The sequence below is a fragment of the Macaca thibetana genome, chromosome 17 (genome assembly GCF_024542745.1).
Source record: "Macaca thibetana thibetana isolate TM-01 chromosome 17, ASM2454274v1, whole genome shotgun sequence".
NCBI classification, from domain to species: domain Eukaryota; kingdom Metazoa; phylum Chordata; class Mammalia; order Primates; family Cercopithecidae; genus Macaca; species Macaca thibetana.
The window spans coordinates 4,210,129-4,235,103 of record NC_065594.1 but is presented as its reverse complement, the minus strand read 5'-3'; the positions used below and the strand labels follow the sequence as shown (position 1 = coordinate 4,235,103).

General features: G+C 45.0%; 1 protein-coding gene across 1 annotated transcript; it reads right to left on the bottom strand.

The window, feature by feature from the left end:
- Positions 1-2,830: 2,830 nt before the first annotated feature.
- On the bottom strand, positions 2,831-24,673 carry C1QTNF9 (C1q and TNF related 9). Its single transcript, XM_050767104.1, has 4 exons — positions 23,803-24,673; positions 9,167-9,354; positions 6,474-6,536; positions 2,831-4,359 (listed from the first exon to the last, which is right to left on the bottom strand). The coding sequence occupies exons 2-4, from the start codon at positions 9,330-9,332 to the stop codon at positions 3,587-3,589; spliced, it is 1,002 nt and encodes a 333-aa protein (XP_050623061.1). The 5' UTR covers positions 9,333-9,354; positions 23,803-24,673; the 3' UTR covers positions 2,831-3,586.
- Between the last annotated feature and the right edge of the window lie 302 nt (positions 24,674-24,975).

Genomic DNA, 24,975 nt, shown 5'->3' with positions numbered 1-24,975 from the left:
GTAGGAGTAACTCCATTTTTGGTTTGCTCTGTTGGGTCTGTTGCAGGAGCTCAGCCCAAACCAACGGCTTCCTATAAAGTTCACTTAACAAATCTCAGACTTTATCCTAGGTGCTGGAGATACAACAGTGAACAAAGCATACATAAATCTTAGAAATTATCTTCTAGTGGAAGAAGATAGAAAATAAATAATTTGGCTGTTGGTGGTAAGTGCTAGGAAATTAAATAAGCCGTCATCCTCTCTCACACAAGTTGGTTCATTTAAGAAGAACCAAGTGAGATGTAGAAAGCCGGTGCAGTCTGTGTTTATGTGAAGCCGGAGGGGTCTTTACAGAAACGTAGATCTGATCCTGTCCTCCCCACCAAACACAAGCTCTTTTCCCTGCTTCCTGTGGCTCTGGAGACCCCTCCTCCCCCGACCCCTCCTTGGCTGAGCAGACTGCAGGCTCCCGGACCTCTCCAGCCCTCCTCACCCTCAGGCCCCCTGAGGTCCCACTCACCGACCTGACCTGGTCCAGCCTGGACCCCGCTCCCTCCCCAAGGAGTTACTTGCCACTCCTGGGCTGGGCCAGGCCTGGTGCTCTGCCCCCAACGCAGGGCTTCCCTCCACCTATTCAGCTGCGGGAGCCCGGCTCAACGCCCTCTTCCTTGGGAGGTGGCTGCCGGCCCTCCCCACTGCCCCGATTTCAGACCCCATATTCCTTTCTTTCACAGCCCTGATCACAGCAGCAACTTCACCCTCCTTGGTGCTTTTGATGAATGATTGTCTCTACCCCTGGATGCTGGCCCCCGGGGCAGGACTTTATGGGATCTCTTCACCCAGCCCCAGTCCAGGGCCTAAACCCTGGTGGAATTCCCCTCAACACGTCACTGGACTAAGGACTCAAGGCAAATTGGCCCTAGGCGGTGGGAGGGGAGGGTGTGGTGGTTGTCTGCCCAACTCCAGCACTTTGTCTTGGAACTGAAAATTTGAAGTGGAAAGACCCAGTCAGAGGGAGTTCTGAGCCTCTCAGTACCGTTAGACACCCCGAGCTATTAGCAGGGTAATTTTGCCCAAGAAGAAGAGGATATTGAGAGGGAGGAAGAGAATGAGGGAAAGAGGAATGAGAGAATGAGACAGAATAAGGAGCAAAGAGAAGGAGAGAATGAGAGAGACAGGATGAGGGGGAAAGAGAATGAGGGAGAGAGAGGAAAAGAGTAAATGAGAGGGAATGACAGCGACAGAGTGAGGGAGAAAGAGAAAGGGAGCGACTGAGAGGGAGACAGGGAATGAGAGAGAGAACGGCAGAGACAGAGGGAAGAGGGAGAGGAGGAAGGACAGAAGGAGGGTGGGCTCACTGCTCTGAGGGCTGAGTGAGAGCTGAGGAAGAGCCAGGATGTCTTTTGAATCCCTGATGTCATCACACCCTTCCCTGGCCTGGCCCCCTCATGGGTAGAAACTCCTTGAAATTCACTTTATTATGATTGAGTAAGGTCCCTCAAACCCGCATATGCTTGTTTCTTTTTGGCTGTTCTTCTTAAGTCATGTTTCCTTGGCCTGTGGTTTTGATCCCATTCAAATTTCTCTCTCTTCAGATCTCTCACTCCATCTATGAATTACTTCCCCTTTCTCTCTGGCACGTCCCTCGTGGTTGCCTTGTTAACACATAGGAATGTTCTAGTATTGTGTCCTGAATTGCTGGGTTGTTGGTCTCGCTGACTTCAAGAATGAAGGCACAGATCTTCGTGGTGAGTGTTACAGTTCTTAAAGATGGTGTGTCCGGAGTTTGTTCCTACTGATGTTCGGATGTGTCTGGAGTTTCTTCCTTCTGGTGGGTTCGTGGTCTCGCTGACTTGAGAAGTGAAGCCACAGACCTTTGCAGTGAGTGTTACGGCTCTTAAAGGCAGAGCATCCGGAGTTGTTCATTCCTCCCGGTGGGTTCGTGGTGTCACTGGCTTTTCAGGAGTGAAGCTGCAGACCTTCGCGGTATGTGTTACAGCTCATAAAGGTGGCATGGACCCAAAGAGTGAGCAGCAGCAAGATTTATTGCAAATAACAAAACAACAAAGCTTCCACAGTGTGGAAGGGGACTAGCGGGTTGCTGCTGCTGGTTAGGGTGGCCTGCTTTTATTCCCTTATCAGGCCCCACCCACATCCTGCGGATTAGTCCATTTTACAGAGAGCTGATTGGTCCGTTTTGACAGAGGGCTGATTGGTGCATTTACAAACCTTTAGCTAGACACAGAGTGCTGATTGGTGCATTTACAATCCTTTAGCTAGACAGAAAAGTTCTCCAAGTCCCCATCGGACCCAGAAGCTCAGCCAGCTTCACCTCTCAATCCCCGCTCTAAACAGGACACCCCAAATGCTGTTGGGAATTGGGCGATGACTGTTCTAGCTACTTCCTGCTGGATAGGGGCAAAGAAGGGGCCCTGCAGTTGTAGTGTCCTCCAGAGGGGAGCTCTCTAGGCCAGTGAAAGGGCCAGCGGGTCAGTCCAGGGGTCCTCGGTAGAAGTTGTTAGCTCTATCTCCCAAAACAGATGCTGAAGTCCTAACCCTTGGTGCCTGTACAGGTGACCTTATTTGAACACAGGGAGTTTGCAGAGATGATTAAGATGGGTCATACTAGATTAGGGAAGCTGTCCTTGTAAGAAGAGGAAAATGTGGCTGATACAGGAGGAGGAGGACAGCCACCTGAAGATGGCGGCGGGGACGGGAGTGATGCTGCCACCAGCTGCCAGGAGCTGGAAGCAGCAAGGCCGGATCCTCCTGCAGCCCCTTTGGAGGGAGCATGGCCCTGCTGCTGCGAGATCGCAAACTTCCAGCCTACAGAACTGGGAAAGTCCATTTCTGTTGTTGAAAGACTCCCACTTTGTGTACTTTATTAGGGCAATCCTAGAAAACAAACAGAGATTCACCACTGGCAAATAATGATCAAACAATGATTTGTTGGATGGAATGGTGATTAAAACCTAGGTTAGAAAATGAGCAAAGCGGGAGGCAGAGCACCAGGACAAATAGCTAATGCATGCAGGGCTTAATACCTAGGTGACGGGTTGATAGACGCAGCAAAGCACCACAGCACATGTTACTATGTAACAAACCTGCACGTTCTGTATATGTATCCCAGGACTTAAAAATAATTTGTTAAAAAAAGACAAAATGAGCAGTGTCTACAGCTTTCTGGAGTGTGACAGCATCACCAACTTAAAGCTGTTACTAGTACTGAATGGAATAAAGATTTCCCTTTACTTTCCCCTTACTGTCCTCAGAAACACAGATGAGGGATACATCCTCACATGACTCCTCAGAGCACTCAAATGGGATCAAAACACTCTTCCCACAAGAAACACACAGGCAGAGGATTCTCCAGATAATAGGAATAAGAAATGTGAGATAAATTAGAATAAACCATGCAGCTATTGTCAATATTTACTCCTGGAAAGACAGTAAGTTACACAGAATCAGTTTTGGGAATAACTTTTCCGTTTTCACCTTTTTATGATTATTGTAATAACTGGAGGAGTTAGTAAAGGAAAACCATCTGAGTCAGTTCGTCACCAAGCTGATTCTGATGGACGCTGTGGCTGATTCATCGACTCTCCTGTCACGGGCTGCCAAACAGAAGGAAGCCTGTGAAAGTTGTGTCATCGTCCTCATCAGCAAACAAGCCACTGAACCTGTCTCCTCCCGTCACCTGCAGCCACACCTCATCCCCCAGCTTCAGCGGCAGGACAAGGCCGCCAGAGGCCTGGTCCTCAGAGCTCATGTAAGCGTCTTTGGTGTGCAGTATTTTTACTCCATTTTTGACCAAAGACACCTGAACGTTCCTGGAGAAAACAGTGATGTGGTAGGTGAAGTAATAGACCCCAGCAATGTGGCACGTGAACTTCCCCGTTGCTATATCATAATGGTTGAATTCGTTATACAGGATCTTATCAAATTTAATGGGCACATCTGAAGAAGGAAACTTGCTCAGCACCGTGAGCCCCACAGTGAAAGCACTTTTTGGCAAGACTAGCGTCTCACCGATTTTCCCTTTCTCTCCTCGATCTCCTTTCCAGCCTCTTATTCCCCGGACTCCTGGCTCACCCTGGGGCCCCATGGGTCCAGCTTCTCCCTTGGGACCAGGCTTTCCAATAGGGCCCATGGAACCTGGTAAACCAGTTGGGCCCAAAGGCCCAATGTCGCCCCTTGGCCCCTCAGGACCAGTGGGACCCACATCACCCTTATTCCCCTTCTGCCCCTGAGGCCCAGTCTCTCCTCGGAGGCCTTTCTCTCCCATGGGCCCTGCAAGCCCCTTGGGGCCATGTTTTCCTGGGGATCCTCTTGAACCTTGATCACCTTTGATGCCTTTTGCTTCAACTTTTCCATCTGCTCCTAAATAGGGAAAGAGCAAACAAAGAGATGGTTTGTGAAAGATTCCCTTGTGAACAACTTTGGTTTTTCTATAATCGAGCTCACAAATGAAACAAACTAATGCACAGGTTCAGTATATGCCCAGAGTTTAAAATTCAATTACTCCATCTGGGTGTAATGGCTCACACCTGTAATCCCAGCACCTTCGGAGACCACGGCAGGAGGACTGCCTGAGGCCAAGAGTTCAAGACCAACCTGGCCAACACAGCAATACCCTAACTCTAAAACAATAAATAAAAAATAAAAATAAGAAAATAAATTTCAATTACTCTAGCCCAGCTCAGTGGCTCACGTCTGTAATCCTAGCACTTTGGGAGGCCAAGGTGGGCAGACTGCTTGAGTCTAGGAATTCAAGATCAGCCTAGGCAACATGGCAAAACCTCACGTCTGCAAAAAATACAAAAATTAGCCAGGCGCGGTGGCGCACAACTGTAGTCCCAGCTACTCGGGAGGCTGAGGTGGGAGGATCACTTGAGCCCAGGAGGCTGAGGCTGCAGTGAGCCGTGATCAAACCACTGCACTCCAGCCTGGGCAACAGAGTAAGACCCTGTCTCAAAAAAAATAAAAATAAATGAAAGTCAGTTACTCCAGTTACACAAGTGCGTGCACATGGACACACACACACATCTCAACAGACCTTTTGACTACTGTCTACTAAGTTAGTGTCAGGGTTCATGTTAGAAATGACAACCCTACCATCTAAGTCTAACATGCTGGCTGTGAAATGTCAATCCGTACGGAAAGAGCAGAGACAGGCAGATAAACTGACACTCAACCCTAGTCATGTGACATCCTCTAAAAAGCCCCACCCTGGAGTGAACATAAAATAAAACCTGCATCGAAGCATTCATTGCCCTCTCCTGCCCAACCCCAGCCCCAACCCATCCATCCCACCAGCAGTTCATCATCCACAGAGACCTTGCTGCTTCCTTGCACCCCCACCCATCCCAAAGAGCCGTGGTTGCAAGTGTGGACTCTGAGGTTAAATGCCGGGTCCCTAGCACATGTGCACGCAGGACATCAGATGAGCTAGTGAGCCTCGTGCCTCTGTTCCCTCACCTATGGAACCAGGGTGATAAAACTACCTAGTGTCTGGGGATGTTGCATTCGGTGAGTCAGCACATGAAAAAAGCACAAAGTGAAGATGACACGAGTTTGCCGCTGTGACTACATCCCGGGGATCCATCAGGGACCAGTTCTAGTGCCACCTCCTCCATGCAGTGCTGCCGGATGCACCAGGTCAAAAACTCAGTCTCACTCCTCAGTGCTCATCCACTGCAAAGTTCAAAGTTCAGCAAACTACAGCACAGGCCAAATTCAGCCTCCCTCCCACAAGCTAAACAAACACGGTTCACATGGTTTTTTTGTTTTTCTGGGTTTTGTTGGTTGGTTGGTTGGTTGGTTTGAGACAGGGTCACCTGCTCTGTTACCCAGGCTGGAGTGCAGTGACAAGATCACGGCTCATAGCAGCCTCAACCTCCCAGGCTCAAGCGATCCTCCCACCTCAGCCTCCTGAACAGCTGGGACTACAGGCACATGCCACAATGCCCAGCTAATTTTTTTTTATTTGTATAGACAAAAGTCTTACTATGTTGCCCAGAGTGGTCTGGAACTCCTAGGTTCAAGCGATTCTCCTACATGGGCCTCCCAAAGTATTGGGATTACAGGGGTGAGCCATGGTGCTCGGCCATGGTTTGCATGTTTAAATGGTCACAAATAATATTCCACAATACATGGAAACCATGGGAAATGCCCATTTCAGTCTTCACACATATGGCGTCACTGGAACACACCACGCTTATTTATGGAGCATCTACAGCTTCTTTTCGCTACAAGGGGAAGTTGAGTAGTGCTGAGAGATCCGTATGGCCTGCAGAGTTGAGGATATTTCCTACCCAGCCCTCTGCAAAGCCTGCCAATCCCTGCAGAATCCCCCCTCTGGAGAGTAAGAACTGTGCTGCCTTTACTGTAAGATTATAATCAGCATGGAGGACTTGTCCATGGCAAACACTTAATAGTTATTGTTAAATACTCGACAGCTCAGAATTAGAGCACCATAAATAGGAACTTCTAACCTCGTTCTCCCTTCTCTCCACTTGTCCCATCCTTCCCCGGGCTGCCGGGACGTCCTGGTTCTCCTAGGTGGAAAAGAAGAAAACAGGCATGAGTTGAAATTCCGTTTCTGATTTTCTGGCCATTGGTCTCCATCAGCCATGTGTGTTGGAGAGTCTCGGGGGTGACCCCCACCGTGAGGGGTGCTCTGTCCTCCACACGAGTGCAGGTGGAGAGAGGCAGGCATGAGCGGGCATCTGGGGTGCTGAGCTGTGTGGGATAAGTGATCTAAGAAAGGAAATGAGTGACTTCCCAAGCGCCCATCTCCAGGACGTGCCTAGAGCGCACAGCAAGATAGGATGAGGAGGGAGTGTGTGCAATGGGGACTGACTGTCACAATTGATTGTGCTCCTCTCCTGTGACAAGGACTTGGGACATGGTCTGAATGTTGGAGGTGCGAGGAGGTTTCCTCACTCTGTTTCTCTTCCATTACTCTTGAGGAGAGTAGAATGGAAGATTTACTAGCCTCCTATGAAAACACAGATGACTATGGTTATGTGACACTATCCCAAGATAGAAAAGAGAGTTCTGGAAAAATCTCTCCAGTGCCTTAGACTGGGGGAAATGCCACCAATCAAGCTGGCAGAGAACATCAGGTGAGTGGGGCTCTGCTGACCACACTCAAGTCCTTGTGCTCAGAACAGGCACCCAGAGCCCCAGGTCAGCGTGCTATCCGTCAGCAGGTTGAAGATGGCTCTGGCCATGGCAGTAGAGTGCTCACTGGGCCATGGCTCACCCCAGATTCCAGCTTCTCATAAAGCAGCAGAGACTCCCATACTTCAGTGCCACTGACCCGCCTGAGGGGCGACAGGAGCAGGCTGCGCCGGCTTGCAGGTCCCGAGACAGGACTGACACAGGCAGACTTATTTCTATCACAATGTCTGTTCTCCTGGGACATCAGCACTCTTGAGTGGGGCCTTGGTCAGTGTGGGGCCTCTGAATGGAGGGGGCTCATCCCTACATTTGCCTCCCCCTGCACTCCCCTCCCCTCTCCTCCACTGGCTGCTCCCCTGTGTCTTCCTCTCCTTCCCTCTTTTTGTTTCCTGCTTGGCTCTCATTTCTCCCATTCTCTAGAGCAGTGACCTCAGAGCTTTCATGATCATACAACCACAACTCACAAAGCATGAACACAGACCCCAATCAGTAGACATTGATGTGTTCCTAAATTATGAAAGGTAGCATATGAAAAAATATGTTTATTATAAAACATACACAAAAATATACTTTAAGATAAAAATGAAGTAAAATGTTCGTGTGAGCAATGTGAATGAATATCCTTCTAAGAAATAATATATATTATATATAATACCTATGAACTACATAGAAAAAATAGATATATAATTTGCTTCTAAGAAGTATGTGAAACTTGACAGAATGGACATTGGTGAGCAAAGAGGAGAGAAATTAGACAGGGAAGAGGTGGAGAAATTTGGTATTGAATATAGGAGTGTTTGTCTTAGTCCTCTATTTTTTATCTATCACCTATTTATCTCCTTTTGTGTGTAATATTTTATAACAAAAATAAAAAAATGAAAATCCTACATATTCAGAAATACAATGCGCACATATACACCACCACCACCACCCCCTCCCCCGCCACTGTGGTCCCAGTGTGAGGGCAGAAGACCTGATTTCATTAAGGGTAAGGTTTTGCTATTCATTTGGACTGGGCTGTTCGCTACCGGGCACTGGAGCAGTGTCAGTGAGCTGGAGCTGTGAGCCAGGAGAAGACACCTCACAGAGCACATGTGCAGGATGGTGGTTCCAAAGAAATAAACTTGCTTCCTGGGGACCCTTGACTTCATCCAGCCCATTCAAAAAACCATCAGGCCACCAAATGCCATAAGCGGAGACATGTTAGAAACAAAAATTTGTCTTTAAAAAGGTCCATAGACGTTTTGACATTTTCTTTGTTATGCCACTGAACTGTGCCCTCAACCCAGATGGGTCATTCTGCATAAATCTTAGATATGTGATCCTATGGTCAAGACCAGGGCTCAAGAATGGTACCCATTCAGAAACCAAGTCTATTGGTTGTTGTTATGGAAACCACTCAGACTTCCCGGCTTTGGCAAATCTCCCTCCCAGAGGCTGGATCCTGTCCCCAGATCCCCAGACCCTGGGACAGGGTCCCAACCTAGGTCATAGATACGTAAACAGCAGCTGTATGTGTCATCTGTTACTCCGCATCTCCTGCTTCATGGCACGATGCAGTATTAGCTCTCACCTGCACTGCAGCTGGCTGCTTGCTGCCAAGTAATTCACAATCAGATCTCTCTATTGGCCTCGTGTTGCCAAAAATCCATCATTCCTGTCACCTGAGGAGGGAGGATCCATGACATCGTATACTACTGAAAATGTTCTGCAGTGTCAGAGATGAGAGAACCCGGGAGGGTAGAGGTCATGGCGATCTCACCCTGTGCTCTCCACCAGCACCTGGCACAGAGTCTGGCATGGAGCAGACCCCGTGAGTGCTGCTGGGCAGATGGGTGGATGGATGAATGGGGTCAGGCCCCAGCGAGTGTTGCTGGGTGGATGGATGGATGGATGGATGGGGTGTGAGTGGGTAGGTGGAAAATCAAACAGATGATGAGTGAATGAGATGAAAAGAATGAAGAGAGAAGTTGAAAGGCAGCCGAAGCCACCAGGTGAGTACCTGCATCCCCTTTGTCACCCTTCACTCCGTCTCGTCCATCTCTTCCAGGCAGACCGTTGTGACCGGGGTTCCCAGGGATGCCAGGGTGCCCTTGCCTGCATGTGTTCTGTGAGCTTATGTTCCCTGCGCAGATTCCAATGGCAAGCAGAAACCACCAGATCCTCATGGTTCAGATGACAGACTCTGAACTGAAAGAGGGAAACAGAAACCCAAAGGAGAAACCTTTGTGGCTGAGGCCCAGGACACAGCCTCTGTTCCATGCCATGTGAAATAGGGGAGCTGTCCCCTGCCCCAGACCCACACCTGGACTGACTTGGACAGAAGGCTCAGGGCAGGGGAGCAAGCTGGTTGTAACCAGAATGACATTGTCCTTGGAAGGTAACTGTTGGGAGCAAGCCCCCAAAATCTGGCCATAAACTGGCCCCAAAACTGGCCATAAACAAAATCTCTGCAGCACTGTGACGTGTCCATAATGGCCCTAACGCTCAAGCTGGAAGGTTTAGAGCTTTAGAGCATTAGAGCTTGGGAAAAAATCACTTCAGGTGGAGAACAATACCCTTTCTTTAGTGCTATAAAACAGGGACAAAGAGAACCATATGTTGATTTTATAGATCGGTTACAGGAGTCTCTTAAAAAGATGATTGCAGATTTGGCGCTCAGGATATAGTGTTGCAGTCACTAGCTTTCGACAATGCTAATCCCGATTGCCAGGCTGCTCTGTGACCTATCAGAGGGAAAGCACATTCAGTTGATTATATCAAGGCCTGTGATGATATCGGAGGTAATCTGCATAAAGCTATCTTGTTGGCACAGGCAATGGCAAGACTGAGAGTGGGTAAAGGAAATACTCCATTTCCTGAGCTTGTTTTAGCTGTGGGAAGCGTGGTTATACTAAAAAAGAACGCAGAAAAAATCAGCGAGTCAGGCCGCCAGATAGGGGAAAAAAGAAAACTGCTAATCCTGAAATATGTCCAAAATGTAAAAAAGGAAAACACTGGGCTAGTCAGTGTCACTCTAAGTTTGATAAAGAAGGGAACCCGATTTTGGGAAATGTCATGAAGGGCCCATCCCGGGACCCATTCTAAACCAGGGCATTTCCAGCTCGGCCATTCCCTCACCCCTGTACAATGTCTGTCTCCCGCCACAGCCGGGAGCGCCGCAGTAGATTTATGCTGCACGAAAGCTGTGAGCCTTCTGCCTGGGGAACCCCTGCAAAAGGTCCCAACAGGAGTCTGTGGACCCTTCCCAGCAGGGACAACAGGATTACTTTTAGGAAGGTCTAGTGTAAGTTTAAAAGGCGTACACATACATACAGGAGTCATTGATTCAGATTACAATGGGGAAATTCAAATTGTTGTATCTACTTCTGTTCCCTGGAAAGCAGAGCCAGGAGAGCACATAGCACAGCTCCTGACTGTGCCCTATGTGGGAATGGGAAAAAGGGAAATTAAACGAACAGGAGGATTTGGAAGCACAAACAAACAAGGCAAAGCAGTTTATTGGGTAAATCAAATTGCTGATAAACATCCTACCTATGAAATAACTATTCAAGGAAAGAAATTTAAAGGTTTGGTAGATGCAGGAGTGGACATTTCAATCATTTCTCTACAGCACGGGCCGTCCACGTGGCCAATTCAACCTGCTCAATTTAACATAGTTGGAGTCAGTAAAGCCCCTGAAGTATATCAAAGTAGTTATATTTTGCATTGTGAGGGGCCCGAAGGACAACCTGGGACTATTCAACCAATTATAACTTCTGTACCTATAAATTTATGGGGAAGAGATTTATTATAACAATGGAGAGCACACGTTCTAATTCCAGAACAATTACATAGCCCTCAAAGTCAACATACAATGCATGAAATGGGATATGTCCCTATGGGACTAGAAAAAAAATTTGCAAGGTTTGAAAGAACTGCTTCAAGCGGAAAAACAAAGTTCCTGCCAAAGATTAGGAAATAATTTTTGATGGTGGCCATTGTTAAGCCTCCAGAACCTATACCTTTAAAATGCTTAACAGATAAGCCAATTGGGATAGAACAATGGCTGCTACGTAAAGAGAAACTGGAGGCTGCTGTAGAGAAATTAGTTGCTGAACAATTAGAAAATGGGCACATAGCTCCAACATTTTCCCCTTGGAATTATCCAGTTTTCATAATTATGAAAAAACTCAGGAAAACGGAGAATGTTAACTGACTTAAGAGCCATCAATTCAGTTATACAATCTATGGGAGCATTACAGCCAGGATTGCCTTCTCCTGCTATAATTCCAAAAAATTGGCCTTTAATAGTCATAGATTTAAAAGATTGTTTCTTTATTACCCCTTTAGCTGAGCAAGACTGTGAACGGTTTGCATTTACAATTCCTGCAGTAAAGGACCTGCAACCTGCTAAGCGTTATCATTGCAAAGTGTTGCCACAGGGCATGTTAAACAGTCCAACTACTTGACAGATGTATGTGGGGCAAGCAATTGAACCTACTTGTAAAAAATTTTCACAGTGTTACATTATTCACTATATGGACGATATACTTTGTGTTGCTCCCACTTGAGAAATATTACTCCAATGTTACGATCACCTGCAAAATTCAATTTCTCGCACTGGTTTAATTATAGCTGCTGACAAAATTCAGACTACTACTCCCTACTCCTACTTGGGGACCTTAGTAAATGACACTACTATTGTGCCACAGAAAGTAACCATACATGGGGATAAATTAAAAACATTAAATGATTTTCAAAAACTACTAGGGGATATTAATTGGATACGAGCTGCTCTAGGCATTCCTACCTATGCCATGAGTAATCTGTTTTCTATCCTTAGAGGAAATCCTAGTCTCACTAGCCCTCGGCAATTAACAAAGGAGGCTAAGGTCAAGTTACAGCTGATTAACAAGCAAGTCCATAAGGCTCAGATAAATAGAATCGATGAGAGAAGACTCTAGATTTGCTAATTTTTTCAACTCAGCATTCACCTACTGGTGTTACTGTCCAAGAACAGGACTTAGTAGAGTGGCTTTTTCTTCCACATACTAATTCATGGACTTTAACTCCTTATTTAGATCAAATCACTACTATGATAGGGATCGGGAGAACTCGGATTGTTAAATTACATCGATATGATCCTGGAAAAATTACTGTCCCTCTCACGAAGGCACAAATACGGCAACCTTTTATAAATAGTCTTACTTGGCAAACCCATTTAGGGGACTTTGTGGGTATTCTCAATAATCATTTTCCTAAAACAAAGCTGTTTCAGTTTTTGAAATTAACTAATTGGATTCTCCCTAAAATAACTAAATTTAAACCAATTGAAGGTGCCGAGAATGTTTTTACAGATGGGTCTAGTAATGGTAAAACTTCTTATTCTGGCTCAAAAAGTAAAGTTTTCCAGATGCCCTATACTTCAGCTCAAAAAGCAGAGCTTGTAGCTGTAATTGAGGTATTGACTGCTTTTGATGTGCCTATTAATGTGATTTCTGATTCTTCATACGTGGTTCATTCCACACAGTTAATTGAAAATGCTCAGTTACGATTTCATACAGAACAACAACTGATTAAAAAACAAAAAAGGAGGAGAAATGGGGATGACAGGACAGCCCATACACAATTGAATCTAGCATCATTTGTTGAAAAGATCCAATAACAAGAAGTTGGGAAATAGGTAAAATAACTTGGGGTAGAGGCTATGCTTCTATTTCTCCAGGCCAAAATCAACAGCCGATTTGGATACCATCAAGACACCTGAAACCTTATCATGAGCCAGATGACGCTAAGGAGGGCCCCAACTGTGACGAGCAACACCCATCGGGCACAGCCACCCACTTGGAGACAGATCAAGAAGCTGTCACAGATGGCAAAAGAAAACCTGAGTAAAGTGGGACAACCAGTCACAATGAATAATTTAATGGTAGCTATGATAGCGGTTATCACCACTGACGTGAATATTCCTTCAATAAGGGCTGGTAATAATGCCTGGATGCAACCACTCTGACACAGTTACACACACTTTCTGATCTCAGTATTTACCGTAATAAATCTGCTCCTATAATTGAGGCATACTGCCCTTAAAAATCTATTTGTAAACAGGATTGGACCCAGTTAGCAAAAATGAACGTACTTGTTTAGGAAGATTGCTTTGGAGAACAGGCAGAGTTGCTGCATGACGATTCCTATGGAATCATTATTGATCGGTCCCCTAAGAGGATGTTTAGCTTGAATTGCACCTCTCAGTCTGTGTGCCACAGCCACACTATGTTCAGAGGATCTGAACAAAATGGTCAGATGGTAGAAATGCTGGAAGTACAGCAAAGTTCCTATTATCCGGAACCATGGCGGTATGGTGGCACCTCAACTTCAAATGGTATGGCCCGCTCTAGGAGCTAAACATAAGGATTTATGGAAACTATCAAATGCTCTTAATAAGATCAAAATTTGAGAAACAATAAAAAAGCATCTAGAAGAGATGGAAGAAGGGTATCAGTGATTGAAGATCAAATGAATGAAATGGAGCGAGAAGAGAAGTTTAGAGAAAAAAGAGTAAAAAGAAATGAACAAAGCCTCCAAGAAATATGGGACTATGTGAAAAGACCAAATCTACGTCTGATTGGTGTACCTGAAAGTGATGGGGAGAATGGAAGCAAGTTGGAAAACACTTCAGGATATTAACCAGGAGTACTTCCCCAACCTAGCGAGGCAGGCCAACTTTCAAATTCAGGAAATACAGAGGATGCCACAAAGATAGTCCTCAAGAAGAGCAACTCCAAGAAACATAATTGTCAGATTCACCAAAGTTGAAATCAAGGAAAAAATGTTAAGGGTAGCCAGAGAGAAAGGTCGGGTTACCCACAAAGGAAAGCCCATCAGACTAAGAGCGGATCTCTCGGCAGAAACTTTACAAGCCAGAAGAGAGTGGGGGCCAATATTCAACATTCTTAAAAGAATTTTCAATCCAGAATTGCATATCCAGCCAAACTAAGCTTCATAAGTGAAGGAGAAATAAAATCCTTTACAGACAAACAAATACTGAGAGATTTTGTCACCACCAGGCCTGCCTTATGAGAGCTCCTGAAGGAAGCACTAAACATGGAAAGGAACAACTGGTACCAGCCACTGTAAAAACATGCCAAATTGTAAAGACCATCAATGCTAGGAAGAAACTGCATCAACTAATGAGCAAAATAACCAGCTAATATCATAATGACAGGATCAAATTCACAAATAACAATATTAACCTTAAATGTAAGTGGGCTAAATGCTCCAATTAAAAGACACTAACTGGCAAATTGGATAAAGAGTCAAGACCCATCAGTGTGCTGTATTCAGGAGACCCATCTCATGTGCAGAGACACACATAGGCTCAAAATAAAGGGATGGATGAAGATCTACCAAGCAAATGGAAAACAAAAATAAAGCAGGGGTTGCGATCCTAGTCTCTGATAAAACAGAGTTTAAACCAACAAAGATGAAAAGAGACAAAGAAGGCCATTACATAATGGTAAAGGGATCAATTCAACAAGAAGAGTTAACTATCCTAAATATATATGCACCCAATACATGAGCACCCAGATTCATAAACCAAGTCCTTAGAGACCTACAAAGAGACTTAGACTCCCACACAATAATAATGGGAGACTTTAACACCCCACTGTCAACATTAGACAGATCCATGATACAGAAAGTTAAAAAGGACATCCAGGAATTGAACTCAGCTCTGCACCAAGTGGACCTAATAGACATCTACAGAACTCTCTACTGCAAATCAACAGAATATACATTCTTCTTAGCACCACATCACACTTATTCTAAAATTGGCCATATAGTTGGAAGTAAAGCACTCCTCAGCAAATGTAAAAGAACAGAAATTATAACAAACGGTCTCTCAGACCACAGTGCAATCAATCTAGAACTCAGGATTAAGAAAATCACTCAAAACTGCTCAACTACATGGAAACTGAACAACCTGCTCCTGAATGACTATTGGGTACATAACGAAATGAAGGCAGAAATAAAAATTTCTTTGAAACCAATGAGAACAAAGACACAACATACCAGAATCTCTGGGACACATTTAAACCAGTGTGTAGAGGGAAATTTATAGCACTAAATGTCCACAAGAGAAAGCAGGAAAGATCTAAAATTGACACCCTAACAACACAATTAAAAGAACTAGAGAAGCAAGAGCAATCACATTCAAAAGCTAGCAGAAGACAAGAAATAACTAAGATCAGAGCAGAACTGAAGGAGATAGAGAGACACAAAAAACCTTTCAAAAAATCAATGAATCCAGGAGCTGGTTTTTTGAAAAGATCAACATAATTGATAGACTGCTAGCAAGACTAATAAAGAAGAAAAGAGAGAAGAATCAAATAGATGCAATAAAAAATGATAAAGGGGATATTACCATTTATCTCACAGAAATACAAACTACCATCAGAGAATACTATAAACACCTCTACGCAAATAAACTAGAAAATCTAGAAGAAATGGATAAATTCCTGGACACATACACCCTCCCAAGACTAAACCAGGAAGAAGTTGTATCCCTGAATAGACCAATAACACGTTCTGAAATTGAAGCAATAATTAATAGCCTATCAACCAAAAAAAGTCCAGGACCAGATGGATTCACAGTCGAATTCCACCAGAGGTATGAAGAGGAGCTGGTACCATTCCTTCTGAAACTATTCCAATCAATAGAAAAAGAGGGAATCCTCCCTAATTCATTTTATGAGGCCAACATCATCCTGATACCCAAAGCCTGGCAGAGACACAACAAAAAAAGAGAATTTTAGACCAATATCCCTGATGAACATCGATGCAAAAATCCTCAATAAAATACTGGCAAACTGAATCCAGCAGCACATCAAAAAGCTTATCCACCATGATCAAGTGGGCTTCACCCCTGGGATGCAAGGCTGGTTCAACATAAGGAAATCATAAACATAATCCATCATATAAACAGAACCAAAAACAAAAACCACATGATTATCTCAATAGATGAAGAAAAGGCCTTTGACAAAATGCAACAGCCCTTCATGCTAAAAACTCTCAATAAACTAGGTATTGATGGGATGTATCTCAAAATAATAAGAGCTATTTATGACAAACCCACAGCCAATATCATACTGAATGGGCAAAAACTGGAAGCATTCCCTTTGAAAACTGGCACAAGACAGGGATGCCCTCTCTCACCATGCCTATTCAACAGTGTTGGAAATTCTGGCCAGGGAAATCAGGCAGGAGAAAGAAATAAAGGATATTCAATTAGGGAAATATGAAGTCAAATTGTCCCTGTTTGCAGATGACATGATTGTATATTTAGAAAACCCCATCATCTGAGCCCCAAATCTCCTTACGCTGATAAGCAACTTCAGCAAAGTCACAGGTTATCAAATCAATGTGCAAAAATCACAAGCATTCCTATACACCAATAACAGACAAACAGAGAGTCAAATCATGAGTGAACTCCCATTCACAATTGCTTCAAAGAGAATAAAATACCTAGGAATTCAACTTACAACGGATGTGAAGGACCTCTTCAAGGAGAACTACAAAACACTGCTCAATGAAATAAAAGAGGACACAAACAAATGGAAGAACATTCCATGCTCATGGATAGGAAGAATCAATATTGTGAAAACGGTCATACTGCCCAAGGTAGTTTATAGATTCAATGCCATCCCCATCAAGCTACCAATGACTTCCCTCACAGAATTGGAAAAAAGTACTTTAAAGTTCATATGGAACCAAAAAAGAGCCCGTATTGCCAAGACAATCCTAAGCCAAAAGAACAAAGCTGGAGGCATCATGCTGCTTGACTTCAAACTATACTACAAGGCTACAGTAACCAAAACAGCATGGTACTGGTACCAAAACAGAGATATAGACCAATGGAACAGAATAGAGCCCTCAGGAATAACACCACACATCTACAGCCATCTGATCTTTGACAAACCTGACAAAAACAAGAAATGGGGAAAGGATTCCCTATTTAATAAAAGTTGTTGGGAAAATTGGCTAGCCAAATGTAGAAAGCTGAAACTGGATCCCTTCCTTACACCCTATACAAAAATTAATTCAAGATGGATTAAAGACTTAAATGTTAGACCTAAAACCATAAAAACCCTAGAAGAAAACCTAGGCAATACCATTCAGGCCATAGACATGGGCAAGGACTTCATGACTAAAACACCAAAAGCAACGGCAACAAAAGCCTAAATTGACAAATGGGATCTAATTAAACTAAAGAGCTTCTGCACATCAAAACTACCATCAGAGTGAACAGGCAATGTGCAGAATGGGAGAAAATTTTTGCAATCTACTCATCTGACAAAGGGCTAATATCCAGAATCTACAAAGAACTTAAGCAAATTTACAAGAAAAAATCAAACAACCCCATCAAAAAGTGGGCAAAGGATATGAACAGACACTTCTCAAAAGAAGACATTTATGCAGCCAACAGAAACATGAAAAAATGCTCATCATCACAGGCCATCAGAGAAATGCAAATCAAAACCACAATGAGATACCATCTCACACCAGTTAGAATGACGATCATTTAAAAGTCAGGAAACAACAGGTGCTGGAGAGGATGTGAAGAAATAGGAACACTTTTACACTGTTGGTGGGACTGTAAACTAGTTCAGCCATTCTGGAAGACAGTGTGGTGATTCCTGAAGGATGTAGAACTAGAAATACCATTTGACCCAGCTATCCCATTACTGGGCATATACCCAAAGGATTATAAATCATTCTGCTATAAAGACACATGCACATGTATGTTTATTGTGGCACTATTCACAATAGCAAAGACTTGGAACCAACCCAAATGCCCATCAGTGACAGACTGGATTAAGAAAATGTGGCACTTACACACCATGCAATACTATGCAGCCATAAAAGAGGATGAGTTCATGTCCTTTGTAGGGACATGGATGAAGCTGGAAACCATCATTCTGAGCAAACTATTGCAAGGACAGAAAACCAAACACCGCATGCTCTCACTCATAGGTGGGAATTGAACAATGAGAACACTTGGACACAGGAAGGGGAACATCACACACCAGGGCCTGTCGTGGGGTGGGGGGAGTGGAGAGGGACAGCATTAGGAGATACACCTAATGTAAATGACGAGTTAATGGGTACGGCACACCAACATGGCACATGTATACATATGTAACCAACCTGCACATTGTGCACATGCACCACAGAACTTAAAGTATAATTAAAAAAAAAAAAGAGGTTTCTAGAGCCGTCAAACTTATAGAAAGAAAAAGTAGGATGGTGGTTGCCAGGGGTGAAGAGAGAAAGAAGTGGGAGTTGTCTGATGGGTACAGAGTTTCTGTTTGGGAAGATTTTAAGAGTTCTGGAGATGGGTGGTGGTGATGGTTGCACAACAAAGAGAATGTACTTAATGCCACTGAACTGTGTCCTTAAAATGGTGAAGCTGGTAAGTTTTATGTTATATATTTTTTACCACATTAAACACTTAAATTAAATTTTTTAAAAAAGTAAAGCATTCCAAGCAGTCTTACTGAAATGAGAGGTATTCTCTCAGTCATGGTCTTGTTTTTCTAGGAGGCCACTGTGAAGAAGGGCCACACACACGCAGAAAACATCACCTAGTTCGGGACAAGTGCGTTTTCAAGTCCTTTCCTCTGTAGACACTGCCCCCACCCCAGGTGATCCATGCAGTTTCCCCGCAGCAGGAGCTAAGACAACGCTTGGGCAGTGCTCCAAACAGAGGGAGCAGCAAACGCAAGGCCTGGAAGGAAGAGGAAACGTGGATGGCCGGGCCTCCTGACTCAGCAACGCGCCCACTCAGGGCTGCAGAGCAGCATGTTACTCTCCCACATGGCGCCCGTCATGGCAGGGGCTTGACACTGGTTTATGTAATTGTAGGATGAAGAATCTGACTCCCTGCCCGACTGTATTTCCTCATTATTGTCTTCCTAGCACCCAATAGCAAACTTGGAACAGCAGATTGAACAAATACTTGTTGAATGGAATTAATGTATCATGGCGATGTCTTAGGAGATATATACATAATTTTTGGAGACAAGGTCTCGCTCCATCACCAAGGCTGAAGTACAATCATGCAATCACAGCTCACTGTAGTCTCAACCTCCCAGCTGAAGCGATCCTCCTGCCTCAACCTCCTAAGTAGCTGGGACTACAGGCATGCACCACCACACCCAGCTAATTTTTTTTTTTCTTTTTCTTTTTGAGATGTAGTTTCGCTCTTGTGGCCCAGGCTGGAGTGCAATGGCTGATCTCTGCTCACTGCAACCTCCGCCTCCCAGGTTCAAGCAATTCAACTTTTCAGGTAGCTGGGACTACAGGCACCACCACCACGCCCGGCTAATTTTTGTATTTTTAGTAGAGACAGGGTTTCACCATGTTGGCCAGGCTGGTCTCAAACTCTTGACCTCAGGTGATCTGCCTGTCTTGGCCTCCCAAAGTGCTGGTATTACAGGCACGAGCCATTGCCTATTTTTTTCTTTCTTTCTTTTTCTTTGGAGAGACTGGGTCTCACTCTGTTGCCCAGGCTGGTCTTGAACTCCTGAGCTCCCGCCTCACTCTCCCAAAGTGCTAGTATTACAGGCAAAGGCCCCTGCACCTGACTTTTAGGATTTAAAAAACAAAACAAAAACGTGGGCCTAGTGCAACTGGTCAGAACCCAGATCCTCTCACAGTGCTGACAGCCGTGTAAATCTGCACATCTTTCTGGAAAAATTAAAGAGCAAAAGACATCTATGTTTTTCACCCTGTATTCCTATCCCTAAAATCTTCCTAATATTCCAAAACTGCGCGCCAGGTGTGTGACATTACCTGCCGCATTATCTGTAACAGGTGAAAAGTGCATACCACATAATATGTAACAATAGGGGAAGGGTTTACTATGTGTAATAGTGTGTAACTGCTGCGATAATTATGAAGGTCATGTAGAAATATGTGAATGATATACGTTGTGCTGAATTTTAACAGTAGACTAAAATGCCATGCACATTACAAATGTACTTACGACTATGAATACTGACAAAAGCTTTAAAATGGGGGGCGGTTATGGGAGCTTTTCATTTATAAAAAATGCTTTCTTCTAGTGCTTACACAAATATTTCTAGAGATTTGGAAAACCAGCCAGACTCTCTGCCATGCGAAGTCTGTATTGCCATCTGGTGGAAATGTCACAGGGTGCAGCCTAACGCAAAGGGAGGATTTTTGGAAAAGGAAATGCAGATGTTTCCTTCCGAAGTCACAAATCCGCTCCATTCCAGGAAATTGAGTTGAGTTTTCTTGGAGCCAAATTCCATGAAGAATATACTCGAGCCTCCTTTGTTAAACTCAGAAGTGGCTGGAAGCAGTCAAATCTAAATTCCATCAACCAAACTTTGTCCAGGGTTCTACAATTTTCATTTTAACTTTTCAAAATGTGGAGCACAACTATTCCAGGAATAAAATGATCCGAAGATCATAAAGGTGTCAGGTTAAACTCCAATTTGCTCTCCAGGGAAGAAGGAGCCAGCCTGAAAGCAAACAGTTACTCTTCGGTAATTCTTCCACTAGTTTTGCATACTTGATGTAGGTAGATTCTATCTAGCTTGTTTATACAGCATAGAGACAAGCTTCAGCAAATGATTTTGATTAACTAATATGCGTTCTCCCAAACACGCAGCAAAGTAAGTTGTGGCACTATTTCTTTTTTATTTATTTGTTTGTTTATAGAGATACAGTCTCATGATGTTGCCCAGGTCAGACTTGAACTCCTAGGCTTAAGTGGTCCTCCTGCCTCAGTCTCCCGAATAGCTGGGATTAGAGACATGGCCAACACCCAGCTTGGCACTATTTTTTAATAAGAAATTTTGGCAAGTTTATACCTCCTATTTAGCCTCTTCTTTAACGTAGAACATTGAGGATTTGCACAAGGAATATAGAAGAAATTATATTAATGTTATTTTGAAAAATAAAAAATAACATTTGTGCCTCTCACAAAGCTATGGGTTGGACTCTCAGTTTCATTAGTTCAACTACAGTTACATTCTCAACTTTTAATTTCTGGGTCTGGTCTTCTTCCAGAAGGAGTGCCTTCTGGAAAGACCTAGGAGCCTCTTCTGTCTCCCACCTTTCCCTGCAATCACCTCCTCCCTCTCTCTGAATTACTGTCCTCCCCAGTCCCCACTTACTCCGTACACCACACCTAGACTAGTGATCACTTAGGAGGCAGCAACCTGGGTCAGAGCTTTATGAAGATCGTGACTGCATTTTTCCACTTCCTTATTTTCAGTCAAGTATTTGTTGGATGAATCAATGCAGGCATGCAAGAAATACTATCCTGGTTCCAACTGTGTGTGCACCTTCACTTGGGAAGGTGACTGGGTATCAACGCTGATCCTTGTCAGTGCTAGTTATCTCCAACACCTCTTCTCACCTTCATCCATAGTAACAGAAATTTTAGCTGGGCACTCCCTAGCCTCCCTTGCAGCCTGGATATGACCATGAAACCAGATTACGGGCCATGGGAATGAGCAAAAGTGAGGCGTGTAATTGTATGCAATGACCGGCCTTAAAGGGTAAGGGGGTGCCCTTGCCCACTTCCTGTGGGGGGGTGTGCATGGCGTGGTGAACCATGTGGGACTCCTTGAAGGAGGGCAACAATTTGGGGATAGAAAACCCCTGGCCTCAGATGACTCCACAGGCCAGACCTGTCCTGCCAGCACATCTTTGACATGAGCACATGAAACAGAAATAGCTTCTACCTTGTGTAAGCCACTGTTATTTGGGGTCTCTGTGACACACAGCTGAGCCCACATCCTGAGTAACACAAGGCGTGCACCGCCCAAGGTGTGGCCGCTCATCAGAAGTGAGGAGGCTTGCAGACATCTGTAGTCAGCCAGTGACAGCCGCTGGGGACTCACTGGGCCTACAAACCTCCCAGTAATATATGTAAAAAGTGACAACAGTCACTGCCTTAGACAGATCAAGACAAGATCCCTATACATTCATATCGTATGAATGTATAGAAAATAGAGGCCATCATTCTGGGGAATACTGTGACTGCATGAGCCTGACAAACTGGCTTGGTCGGGGCAAGGGACACAGACTGCAAATAACTTTGAAGTTAATGTTTTTAGTCTCCCCAAAGTAGGTTCTTATTTAGCTCACTTATTTCTGGCTCATTCTCTTATACTTTACCTATATGTGTCCTGTGCTAAAGAATCTCTTGATAAATGGTCACCCAGTGCCCTTCCTGATTAATTTTCTCCAAGAACATCATGTCCTTAATTCAACAGCCAAGGTCATCACTCCTCAAGATTCCTTTTTTTTTTTTTGAGACGGAGTCTCGCTCTGTCACCCAGGCTGGAGTGCAGTGGCCGGATCTCGGCTCACTGCAAGCTCCGCCTCCCAGGTTCACGCCATTCTCCTGCCTCAGCCTCCCAAGTAGCTGAGACCACAGGCGCCTGCCACCAAACCTGGCTTTTTTTTTTTTGTATTTTTAGTAGAGACGGGGTTTCACCGTGTCAGCCAGGATGGTCTCAATCTCCTGACCTCGTGATCCGCCCGCCTCGGCTTCACGAGGGATTGGGCTGGGATTACAGGCGTGAGCCACCGCGCCCGGCCACTCCTCTAGATTCTTAACTCTCCAAAGCTAAGATTTAATACAAACCTGCTAGAAATAAGCTGAGTGATATCTACTGGGTTTCCAAACCTCAGAGCCTCAGCTTCCTCCTGTATGCACTGGAAAGGATGAACTAACGCCCTCCCAGATCTGACAGTCTAAGAGTCCAAATAGCTCTAGGGTGCCCTCGTCGAATATATTGTCTTCCATGCACTCTCTATAGTATACACTTTATACATTTCTTCTTCAACATATCTTGACAGTTATTTTTTCCTGCACTGTAAGTTAGCATAGCCATAAAAATGAAAACGTGTACAATTTGAATATGATGAACCTGATCAGGAAAAAAAAGTACACATTAAAATTTGTGCAAAATAATCTATAAGCTTCTCTAGACAGCTCTCTGAAAAAGGTCCATTATAGGCCGGGTGTGGTGGCTCACACCTGTAATCCCAGCATTTGGGAGGCCGAGGCGGTTGGATCACAAGGTCAGGAGTTCAAGACCAGCCTGGCCAAGATTGTGGAACCCCCATCTCTACTAACAATACAAAAATTAGTCGGGCGTGGTGGTGCATGTCTGTAATCCCAGCTACTCGGGAGGCTGAGGTAGAGAATTGCTTGAACCCAGGAAGCGAGGTTGCAGTGAGCTGAAATCATGACACTGCACTCTAGCCTGGGCGACAGAGCAAGACTACAAATTAAAAAAAAAAAAAAAAAAAAAAAAAAAAAAAAAAAAAGCCCATTATTCTCATGACTTATTCTATGGTTTTTGTCTCTCCTCCCAGCCAATTGCAGAGTTCTAGCAGAAGAATTTCAAAATCTGCTTTTATCTCCTCTTTAGCCTCTTCCTCAAAAATGAATTTTGAAAGCAGCATACCCCTTTCCTACCCAAAACTCTATAGACATCTGACTATTTTGCAAATAACTAAGCAGGATTATCCCACAGATAATATAAGCGCTGTTTTAGGACCTAGATGCCTTAAATTGAATGTAAAGAAATCCTTTCCTAATGAACTTACCTGGACCCGAGGGCTGCAGACTGGACCCAGGTACTGTGCAAACCAAGAATCAAGGTCCAGCTGAATAAAATCAGCCTTCCTGCCGTACAATTCCCCAGTGGATATGTCTGCAAAATAGCAGGAAGGGGAGGGAACAGAGGAAGGCCAAGATGTCCTGGAAGAGCTTCAAGAATTACTGCAACACTTAGGTAGCATCTTCTACCAGCACCACTTAGTTTAGAAAAGTTAACTCCTTTTGAATGAAATGAGGGAATACTTGGAAGGGGAGTCTGAAGGAAGGAGTGCCCCAGGCAGGTTTCCTTTTCAAAGTGATGTTCATGCCTTTGCTTCAGTGCTTCTCCCTGACCTTGGGGTAATTACGGGCAACAGGACAAAACTGAACGCTGCTAACAGTGGCTCATTTGGATCCCGGACCATTAGAATTCCTATCGCTTAATCAGATTTTCAGACGTCTGTGTCCTAATTGCTTACGAGTTTAGGCATTTGTGTAGGTAAGGTTCGGTGCCCATTCCCCTCTCGCTCACAATCACACACTCCACCTACCGCGGGGAACGCGGTGCAACCATTCGTTCAACGCCGGTAATCAAGGATCCACTTTCCTCGTGCCTAGTAGTAACATTTATCTAAAACTTACAACAGCTTCCAGGGGACGGAGGAGCCCAGCCCGGTTTCCCCAGATGCCGCCGTGCACGCAGCAGGAGCAGAGGCCACGCGGGAGTCTGGTGTCCGGGTGGATGCGGGGCGCGCCCCAGCTCGGAGGCGCCGACTCCCTCCCCCGCCTTACTCACACCGTGCCTCAGTTTCCCCGTCAGTGCAGCAGACAAGACAATGCCGAGGTCCCAGGCGGGCGGCGGGATCTAATTAGTGGGTGTAAAATGCGCGGGATCTGGCTTCTCCGGGCACCCCGCAGCCTGCCCCGCTCTTGGTGGCTAAAGGCAGGGAGCCCCTGAGTCCAGCGCGGCTGGGGGGTCTCAGCAGCTCTGGCCGGGCCCCCTCCCGCCTTTGTGGTCTGGCCTCCGACCCCTGCACCGCAGGCGGCCCCGACGGAACGCAACGGTCCCCGACCTCCCGCTGCGGACACCGGTCCCGCCGCCCGGCCCTTCCCCGCCTCCCGCGCCTCCGCCCCCGGGGAGCTCCGGACAGACCCGCCTGGGCAGCCTCGACCTCGGCCGC